Source organism: Salminus brasiliensis, chromosome 13 (genome assembly GCF_030463535.1).
Source record: "Salminus brasiliensis chromosome 13, fSalBra1.hap2, whole genome shotgun sequence".
NCBI classification, from domain to species: domain Eukaryota; kingdom Metazoa; phylum Chordata; class Actinopteri; order Characiformes; family Bryconidae; genus Salminus; species Salminus brasiliensis.
The window spans coordinates 28491144-28502101 of record NC_132890.1 but is presented as its reverse complement, the minus strand read 5'-3'; the positions used below and the strand labels follow the sequence as shown (position 1 = coordinate 28502101).

The following is a 10958-nucleotide window of genomic DNA, read 5'->3' as shown; positions in this document are numbered from 1 at the left end:
CTGTCATCAGTCTCATATACGTATACACACACTAAATCTTAATTTATTTATTTTAAACAAATCTTTGAAAGCTACAGAAAAAGTGATTATTTAAACATCTAAGCCACAGCTAGGATAGCATTATCGTCCACATTACATCCTGATTTGTAGTACTATTTCACTTTCAAAAGGGTAAAAGTAGTCCACCAGCAATGTGCAATGGTATGTTTGGAGAAAAAGTGAGCAGAATTGGTAGAAAACGCCCCCTCTCCAGCTGGTAAGCATGGTGACTGTGATAGATCATGCTTTGGGCTTGTGTTGCAGCCAGAGGCACAGGGAACATTTCACTGGAAGAATGGATTCAATTAAATAGAATGGTTTCTACAGCAAGGATAATGATCCTAAACACACCTTAAAATCCACAACTGACTACCTCTAAGCTGTGATAGTAGCCAAATAGGGTGTTACTAAGCACTGACTATACAGAGTACCCAGCTTTTGCTTCAGGCTCTTCTCCTTTTTTGCGATTTTAAACCGGTAAAATATGTAAATCAAAAGGGTACTCTGGTTTAAAATATAATAATCAAGTAATCTATTACTTGCTTTGCTATACACAATAACAGACATTATTATTATTATTATATCTCAAAAAAAAAGATGTGCCAATTTATTGCAATAATTTTTCTAGATCAAAAGAATCCTCTCAGAAAGTCAAAATCATAAACTATAATCTGCCATAATATTAAAACTACTGAGAGGTCAATAACATAAATTGTCTCATTGCACTGGCACCTGTCAGGTTGTGGGATATGCTAGGCAGCAAGGGAACAGTCAGCTCTTGAAGCTGATGTGTTAAAAGCAGGAAAAATAGGTTAGCATAAGAATCTGAACCACTTTACCAGGAGCCCAAATTGTGATGCCAGTAAAAAGTGGCGAGTATCTACAAAATGTGCTCCATGCAAAGACAACCAGTGAAACCAGGAACCAGGAAACAATAAAAGAGGAAGAAGGCAAAAGGGTGGATGCTGGGAAACCCTGTGACTTTGCCCTTATGTGGATGTTACTTTGACACGTACCACCCACCTAAACATTGTTGCAGACCAAGCACACCCATTTTTTGCAAGTCTGATCTATGAAGGCCCCAGCTTCGCAACATACAGGATTCAAATGATCTGCTGCTAATGTCTTGGTGCCAGATACTGCAGGACACTTTCAAAGAGGTCATGCCCTGGCAGGTCAGAGCTGTTTTGGTGGCATGAGAATAACCTACATAATATTAGGCAGGTTGTTTTAATGTTATGGCTGATTTGTGTAGGTTGGATAGTGTTGTGACATTGTTTTTATAGCAGTAAATCTCCCTCTCACTCTCCCTCAGTTACTGTAACCACAGTGGGCTTTCCCCCACAGCACTGAACTCACCGTTTCTGGGTTATGTTTTTTTCTGTGGGACATTTTTGTTCATTCTGACCGGACTTCAAATCTCAGCAGCTGTGTGTGTGTATATATGTGTGTGGTGGGTTTAGGCCATGGGACTTCCCCGTGTGGACAAAGGGACACCAAATGCTACGGATAATCACAATAAAACAGCTATCTCAGCATTCTGTGTGTGTGCGTGTGTGTGGAGGGAATGAGAACGGTATGTTTCTGAGAGTCGGTGTGTTGTACGCCATTCACACCACAGTGCAACAGCCACCACTGTGCTAAACACACATGCGCATACACAGAGTGTCATAATGAGGTGTGTGTGTTCCTGCTGGGTCAAATGTTGAACGTTAGTTCAAGAAACGTCTGCTTGTGTATCAACAACATGTGCAGTGTCATACAGGGTCAAAAATATTTAATATTTAATATTTTGTAATATGTCCCTTGCACCTTGACCAGGCACTTTTGGTAGCCATCAACAAGCTTCTGGCAGAATCTCTGGTAGGATATTTGACCACTCTTCTAGGCCGAATTGTTAGATGTCAATAAAATGTGTTTGCTACCTGGCATAGGTTAAACTTTTAAGCACAGTGCAAATATTGTCACTCAGGATGAGGTCAGGCCACTCCAAAAGTGAAATGTAAGCCTGCTTTATCAATTCCTTTGCCCTGTTGGAACTCCTAATCGAGTCCAAGTTTGAACTGTCTAGATGTGACATAATCTTAGACAGAATTTACTGGACGGCAGCCTCTCAGTCTATGGTGATGTGAAAACCGTTAGACTGTAGACAGTGACACTGGCATTCCAGCAGCTTCCAGTTCATGGTCTTGGTGGTTCTTAAGTTGTTACTAGCACCAGGATGCAAGTACACGGCACATGGATGCATCAGATTGACTTTTAACATTTTTTACAGTCATTTATTTTACAAGTTATTTATTCATATCAATACTTGAAACTGAATGGTAAAACTAATAGTTCTCATAGAAAGTACCAGGGAATACCTAAGAATGCTACTTCATTAGTGAGTTGTTAGTTGTGATCCAGATATTGTCTAGTTATTAAATTATAACTATAATATAACTTTTGTACATATATTAGTCACTTAAGAAAGAAAAAAACTTTTTTTAAATAATCTGAACAGGATCCGACAATAACTGTGCTTCTAGATGGCGAGGAGTCTGTTGAGCTACCTGCCAGTATGCATACACAGTGTAAAGGTATAATTATGGGTGTTTGTTTCCTGTTCAGTATAAGAAAACTGTCCTGCATTTCCTAACTTCCTACATACTTAAACATGGGCAAAATGACAAAATTCCGTCATTCTTATTGTTGTGGATTGCGTGCAGGCTGGATGTAGTTACACGACTCTAATTAAGCCAACTCAAAACTAGAACCATGAACATAGACACGGTTATTTAAAGAACCTGAAAGATAGAACACAACTAAAGGAAACTAAAAGACTGAAACACAAACTAGCAAACAGAACCGAGCATAAACAAATATGTGCAGGCTTTAGGGTAAACTTACGCATTGAGCACATGACCATATACTCAAACATGCACACCCAACCATGCACCAGACAAAGACTGAAAGATATGAAGTCAGCAAAGGCAAGGGTGGGCGGAGTCTGACAATTACAATAACATTTGTTATCATGAAAAAACTGAGAGTTTCTGACAGCAGTCAAATTGTTTTCATAGTGGATACTGAATAATTAATAGTAGATACTAAATAATTCATAGTGGATATTAAGTCATTCATAGTGAATGCTAAAAATTATAGTATATACTGAATTATGTAGGTTATAAATAATAAGATGAATGACTGACTAATAGATGTAAAGTTAAGGTTCAGTAATTCACAGTGGATACTAAATAATTCACTATAATTCAATAATTCAATAATTCCTAGTAGACACTGGGTAATAGATACTAAGGAGGATATAAATAATTCATAGTGGACACTTAATAATCACTAGTAGATACTAAATAATTTACAGTACAAATAGTTAATTGTGGATACTGGTTATATCATAGTGAGTACTGAATTATGCATTGTAGAAAATAAGTAATGTATTGTAGGGCTTAACGTAAAAAAGGTGTAGTATTCAGAGTGTTTGAGATATTTTACAGCAGCTGTTGGAGCTGATATGTTCAAGCATGTGCTGAGGGACATGGACGAAAGTGGGTCTTTCATGTGATCATGTATACACACACACACACATACACACACACATTTACAGATGATTATGTAACATCTAGATCATGTTCCAGAGAACTTTGAAGAGTTCTTGAAGTCGCAGATTATGCCTCACTATCTCGCGCCGCTCAGTGAGAGCGGGATGGCCTCTGGCTCCACTCTCAAGGCCTCAACACATGCGCAACAGTGAGGTCACAAATGTACTCACAAATGATTATTGAGCTTGTCACCATTTTAGTTGAATAAATGTATAAATGTAAACTCATTCAATTAATGTTCTGGTAAAAGGATAAAAAAAAACATCTGCTTTCAAAAATACTCAATTTCTAATTTGCTGGTTTGAGGGCAAATGTAAGCAGTCATCTAGGACCTCCATGTCCTCATTAGTGGCTTCATTAAAATACAAATTAGTTAAGACTCTTTTAAAATGAGTAAGTCATTGGATGTGGAGTATATGATAGTCAGTATGGTTTTCAGGTTTTCAGGGTCATGTTGTAGTTAATGTTGCCATCTACACTTGGCTTGCTCTTCTATACATGTAAAGCAGCAGGTAAAGAATGGCAACACAACATATAAGAGGACCTGAATGAATGAATTTAAAAATATGTATTCAGGGGGTCATTTTCCAGTCTTTTGTCTAAGGCCTCAAAATCACCACATCCGTTCCTAGGGCCATGTTGAACACAGTGTAGTAGCGTATGTCGTGTAGCAGCGTAGTAGCGCATTTCTTACAAATCACAAAATTCTTTCAAACACAGCTATAGGTAGTGCATAAACATCAGTGAAGCATTTCAGTTAATTCTACTAGAGTTTCATAGGGAACTTTTATATTCTTTGTATGATATTGTGTTATATAGTGTCTCTTTTGTTCCAATGTAGAGAATACGGCGTGTGGGGTGTAGCTGATCAGGCAGCTGAGAGTAGAGATGCTAGGTAAGTGACAGCACAATGAAGGTAATGTTAACATGAGACATAAGACCCCTTAAACATATTTTGTAGTTGTGTCCAAAAAATCCAACATTGCAATATATGCAATGCAACCTTTAAATCAGTACTTTCTGAAATGGCCAAAAGCCCAACCAGCAATTTAGATCCCTAGATTTGGTTAACATTTTTCAGTTCTGGACTGTCATTCCTGGGATGTGGGTCGCAACTAAATTTGTATGTGGTTTAGGTTTGGGTCATAATAACTTTGCTATCTGGGAGTATTCTAAATTCATATTTGAAAATAATTGGCTTCAAGAGTAGGGACAGTGAATCGGGGCGGTTCCAGGTTGATCATGGTTGATGGTTTGTGTGCATGCTTGAGTGGTATAGAGCGCTAAACACACAAAATGCAAGAAAAGCCCCTCATTTTTTACACAGCACTAACTAAAACCTCCATGTCTCCCTCTCACACCTCATACACTCGCATGTCAAAACTTAATTAGTATTGCTAATCATACTGTACAAAACATCTACTTTAGCTGGATTTGTTGAAATGTTACATTAGCTCACTGACTCCATTAGCTATCGTGTTCTGGTTGGCTGTCTGAGGTAAAGAAGCTTGTTAACCAGTATCACATTATAATTATAACAATTCATTATTTTTCATTCGTTTTCTTGATTGTATATCTTAGTTATGAATTCTCACACAAGTGCATCAGGCAACATTTTCTATTTCCCAGTTTGTCAAGTACATTTGTAATAAACTGATAGACTTTTTCTCTATGGTTGTGTTATGCTGCAGAATAAAACTTGCATGAAGACAAGTCTAAAGGCCATGTGCCCTTAAACACATTTAGGAATGGTGTCCAAAAACATAGTGGAGAATATCCATCATATGATCAATATGATCATACAATCCCAGGAAGACTGCACATGGTTTTCCAGTGTAGGGAACAGGAAATAGTGATTGGTGGAAACTTTCTGAGCACAACATGACTCTACAGATGGGCTCCTGTATATTATGCAGCTTGGTCGCCTGGGTGATGGGCGTGACACAGCCTTGAGCGGGTCACCGGCAGTGTGCTGGTTTTGGAGCCTGTGTTTAAGAAAAGTGGCCGGCAGTGAAAACCATAATGAACAGGGCACTCTGGCAGCAGCAGGATGTGGCCTGGACGCTCCACCAGACGCCCACAAACAGGCGGGGAAAGAGTGAGGCTTTCGGTAAACAAGGTCACAGGATTGGATTTTAGAGTCATAACTATGAAGTGAATGTTGTGCGTGTGTGTGTGATTCACAGCCTCCATTAAATCAAACTTCCACCACACAGAAGCATCCAAGACAACAGCATCTTTGCTAAACGAAACAAACACACCTTCACCAGGAGTTCCTTTTTTTATTGAGTTGTGCTGCCGACTGCAACCATATCCAGAGCAGTTAGGTATCGTTAAAAAAAGGCAATAAATATGGAGAGTATAAAAAACACAAGCCAAAAAGCATGTAGCGGAGTAGTTATTAACACAGACACAGTCTGGGCAGGTACATGCTGCTGCTGCTGCTGAGAGATGACGTCGTCCTGCTGCTAGGCTTTAGAGTAGATCCACAGACCTGGAACACAAACACAACACATACATTGGTGTAAGTTCAGGAGGGGTAAGGAATTTAGGGCACTTGTAACTTATACATTAAAAAATGCATGATTTTCTGTGCAGTTCATTTGCATGTAATCAGTTCGAGTTTTTATTTGAAAAAAGTGATTTTAGAATTTGGTCATTTCCAAAGCCCCCAAGTAGTTAGGACTACCCTATCACACAATGCTAGGGGTGCTGGGAAGGTGAAGACTAGTAAACCCACACAGCACCACTGAGACTCAACACGCTTGGAGGAGAAAACTAACTGCTAATTCTGTTATGTCAGCTATCAGACGTCTGCACTGGCTAGCACTGCGCGAGTAATGATTTTGGCTCCTCAATGAGCTCATAATTCAGAGGTTCCTGAGACATTCAGGAGTGAAATTAACAAATGGGGGTTGGAATATGTGTGTTTACCACATGGGGTGAGATAGCAGAGAATTTCTAATACACTGTTCATTTCAGTAAGAAAGAAATCCAGGGTGAGGTCTGTGACCTGCTGTGTTTTTGTGTAGAGAGCTAAGCTCACCTTTGTTCATTCTGGATATTGTTGATTACGTCTCCGTACACAGCGTTAAACAGCTGCTCCTTCGACTTGGTTCCATCAAGCTGCACTGTAAACAAACAAGCCCACACACATTTAGTGATATTTAAGGCCATTCATTCAGATGTTAAATTACATTTGAATCTTGTCTTTTTTATTACCACTGAAAATGCAACATCATTGTATTTTTGTGGCAATGCAACCTCTCAATCAACCATTCTTATTTGTCTTTGCTGCTGCCATGGCAACAACCAAGCAGACCAATTGGCTGCATCCAAGCCACCGAGAACGTTTTAAAGTATGAGAAAGGTTCGCTATCTGATGATTAACAAGCACAAATTCCACAAGTTCATGAACTACTTACCAACATCAACTGCTAGGTCCGCCATCATTTTCGTGTGTTTGACATACATGGGCCAAACATGACCATCAAACAGACCCGGTGGGTCAGGCACTGCATAATTCCTTGAACTAAAACACACACACACACACACATACAGACTAGGTTAATTTGAGAGAAGATCAAGCTTCATCAGTGTGACTACATAATATACATAATCATCTACAAAAGGTTTTCCATCAATGCTAAGAGCCATTTAAACGTCCAGAGGGTTCATTGAGGTGTCAGGGTTCTACACAGAAACATTTCCTTTACTAAATAATGCTTTAAAAGCCCTTTTTAAGCGTGTAAACACAGCAGACAGACAGCTTCTTTACTCACCATCTCCTCCTTTTGCACTCTTCGTATGGGATGGATATGAAGTAGCGCTGGTTACACACATCAATTAAGGGTCTGCAGGAAAACAGAGAATTTTGTTTAGAATTTGTTCCACAGCAGCCCCACAGCGCTGAGGTCTACATCATGACCGCTGCGATCTTTAACTGCACAGAGCTAAATTTATGTACTGATAATTATGTACCTGCACATTCCATTCCACTCACATCCTATTTATAATGCACTCAGTATGCCCTCTATTTATAACTCACACTGCTAGCTGTACATCTGCTCCCCTAAGGCTGTATATCCATTGAATATACATATCCATATGTTTTTTCAGCTGGTGTAGAACACAAATCACATTTTCGTCCTTAATATTATAATCAATTATTAATCATAAGATTAGCATTGATACTGAAGCCCATTCTGTCAATGAACATCAAGAACAATATTAATGGATTTAAAATAAAATAGTGTTTAAAATATGGTGTTTAAAATAAAAATATATAAAATAAAACTCCTTTCTGACTGTTTAATTATTGTGAATCTAGCAGTGCTGTGTGTGTGTGTGTGTGTGTGAGATAGCTGTCTCACCTGTAGGTGTACAGCAGAAACCCCTCCACTATAAGGATGTGCGTGTCCTCATCTCTGGATCGGGGGATGATCTCAGAGTCCAGAGTGTTGTTGATGCCGTGCGAGCGCTCAAACTTCACCGGGTTGTCCAACCAGGCATAGATGGTGCTCATCATGGCGTCCATGTCCAAAGCTGTGATGACTACACACACACCAGACACATACACACACAAACAGCCAATGAGGTGGCGAAACAGTGGTGCGGGTGTTTGCTGTCTTCGTTAAAAAAGCATGCAGGCTGTGTTAAACACACTGCAGGGCAGAAGTTTGGAAACACCTTGCCTTCTTCACAATGTGATTTTTTTATCAGTTACTTTAAGACTGTCAAACTGAACTGAATCACAGTAAAATCCAAGATTTTGTTACACATTAAATCATTTTCTACATAATTGTAGCTGGATTTGAGAATGTTCTACAAAACTGAACTGAATTGTTTTCTACAAAGTATATAAAATATATAAAATTATTTAAGATGTTTTTTCGTGCTGTGTTCACGTGCTATCGGTAGTCATAATTGCTGAAAAGGGTACAAGCAGCTACACTTGGCGACTGGAACAGAATCATACTGAAAAATGAACTGAACTGAATGTGTCCTAAAGAATTGTAATAAAATTGAATAGTTTTCTACAGAATCATAACTGAATTTAATTAATTGCTAAATTACCATTACTAAAATTACAAAGCAGTAATTGAATTGAATTAAAATAAAGGTTTCCTAAAGAATCACAACTGAATTGTAATTTTATATAGATTCCTAGTTGAACTGAATCATTTATAAAGAATCTGAATGTAATAATTTTCTAAAAAGTCATAGCTGAATTGAATCATTTTACTTTTTGAAAGCTAGGTGTCCCCAATCTTGAGGCAGTGTAAGTCTCTCTTGCTCACTCTCTCTCTCTCTCTCTCTCTCTCACACACACACACACACACACACACACCAAAACACAAACAAAGATCAAACCCAGCCAGAAGACCCCGGCTTACCATCATACTGCTTAAATCCATCTTCACCAACTTCAATCTCATCTTGGGGCTGAAACATACATGGATGAGATGTACTGGTGTACATTCAGCGGCAGCGGCCGATTGGACGATTTTCAGCTGATTTACCAGCACATACCAAGTCAAACCCTCAGCTATGAAGCCAAACTGACCCTGATACAGTTTCACTGGATACTAAGGGTGTAACTATACTATATATGTAAATAAAATTTTCAGCTCTGAGGTCAAGATTCGATTCGATCAGATATAACACTTTACCTCAAAATGAATAAAACAGTGCAGTTGAGCTATTAGTTATATAACTGATCACTGACAGTAGTGAAAAGAACTAGAGACGCATCTGACGTATGTTTACAAACATCGTTGCACTCTTTTGCACTGTTTTACACGCTGAACTGGAAGCATTACACCCTTAGTATTAACACAGTAGCTGTACAGGCTTACTGCAGGACTAACAGCTCTGCCTACCACAGACACACACACACACATTTGCACGCTCAGTACTCACCTTGAAGAAGTCATCCTGGTGCACCACGCAGCAGTTGGGCAAGATTCGGGATAGTTTGTCAGTCAGGGTGGTCTTACCCCCGTTAGTTACACTGAAACACAAGCAAAAAACACTTTGTTAACAAAATATGTGGGAACATTACTATAATACCAAAATTCTCATTTAAGTATTTATATCTCATAACTATGCTTACGATTGTTTTACAACAGTTATAATGTATAAAATATGTTTATAATACATTTATAAGCATATATATTTTTACACACTATTGGAAGGACAGAATTAGTACTAGAAACGTATTATGTATTATTATATTTAATAACAATAATAATGCATTTGCTTAATTATATCTGGTGAGCTACTAACGCATATTATTGCAAAATATTTCAGTGTTTATGACATTATAACATTGTTAATGCAGTAAATATGTAATTCTGTGTTTATAAGGAACTGAATTTACTACAGATGGACGGAATTACTGTACAGGCAATATCGTTCTCGTCTACCAGCCACATGCTAGAGTGCTAACGATGTCGTTATTACCAATTAATAACATTTCTACTGTACACTGAGCCTCAATTACGAGTCATTAAGCACATTTAGCGCATATATTTGCGCTATTACATGTATATAACGCGTTAATAACGTCCTTTTCTATAATAAATGGAAACTGCACTGCACTGCAGTCCTTTATCCCGCACCACGTGCTCAGCTTCCTCCTTCACGTACTCACCCGCCGATGCCAATGACGTACTTCATCCTGGACACTCGGCGCGCAGACGATCGTTAGGTCGGGCTCGCGTTCGTAAGTTCTTTACAAAACGACAACTCGTGGGAGTCGGAGGACCCGGGTCAGAGCGCGCGCGCACCGGAGAGATGGACAAAGAGAGAGAGAGATGGGGTCGCGTGCCGTCAGCTACTTTTCTGCTCCATGGTGCTGCGAGAACGCGGAGCTGCACGAGCTTCACCGGCGAGCACGAGGCACAGAGAGGGAAAGAGAGAGCGTGCTGCAAGCACAAGGGGCTTTACTGCCCACGACGGATTCCCTGATTGGGTATTTAAGCAGAAAGATGCCAATGGAAGGAGACATGAGCAGCCAATCAGAGAGGAATACGTTCAAGATACCCCAATCAGAGAGGAATACGTCACATCCAGACACACGTCAGAATGAGAAAAAACAGCGTTGGCCATTAAAATAGAGTTAAACAGTGTGGCTTTATAAAGAATGTGTTTATATTCTCTCCTCCATCTCCATATCTCTCTCTCTCTCTCTCTCTCTCTCTCTCTCTGTTTATCTCTCTCTCTCTCTCTCTCTCTCTCTCTTTCTCTCTCTCTCTCTCTCTCTCTCTCTATCTCTCTCTCTCTCTCCCTCTCTCTCTCTCTCTCTCTCTCTCTCTC

General features: G+C 39.2%; 1 protein-coding gene across 2 annotated transcripts; it reads right to left on the bottom strand.

Moving 5' to 3' along the window:
* Window positions 1-5900: 5900 nt before the first annotated feature.
* Window positions 5901-10566, bottom strand: mibp2 (muscle-specific beta 1 integrin binding protein 2). Of its 2 annotated transcripts, XM_072695418.1 has the most exons (8): window positions 10294-10566; window positions 9561-9651; window positions 9035-9083; window positions 8012-8192; window positions 7421-7492; window positions 7064-7170; window positions 6685-6769; window positions 5901-6132 (listed from the first exon to the last, which is right to left on the bottom strand). In XM_072695418.1, exons 1-8 carry the CDS (start codon window positions 10317-10319, stop codon window positions 6114-6116), a joined length of 630 nt encoding a protein of 209 aa, XP_072551519.1. In that variant the 5' UTR covers window positions 10320-10566; the 3' UTR covers window positions 5901-6113. The 2 variants fall into 2 exon arrangements, with proteins under 2 accessions (XP_072551519.1, XP_072551520.1); XM_072695419.1 differs by lacking the exons at window positions 9035-9083; window positions 10294-10566.
* Window positions 10567-10958: the final 392 nt, after the last annotated feature.

Excerpts from the sequence above, each read along its gene's own strand:
- mibp2 (XM_072695418.1), bottom strand. The coding sequence starts at position 10,319 with ATGAAGTACGTCATTGGCATCGGCGG. Across the intron at positions 9,652-10,293 it reads TACGTCATTGGCATCGGCGG|TGTAACTAACGGGGGTAAGA; the intron begins GTGAGTACGTGA and ends CTTGTGTTTCAG. Across the intron at positions 8,193-9,034 it reads TGGATTTAAGCAGTATGATG|TCATCACAGCTTTGGACATG; the intron begins GTAAGCCGGGGT and ends GTGTGTGTGTAG.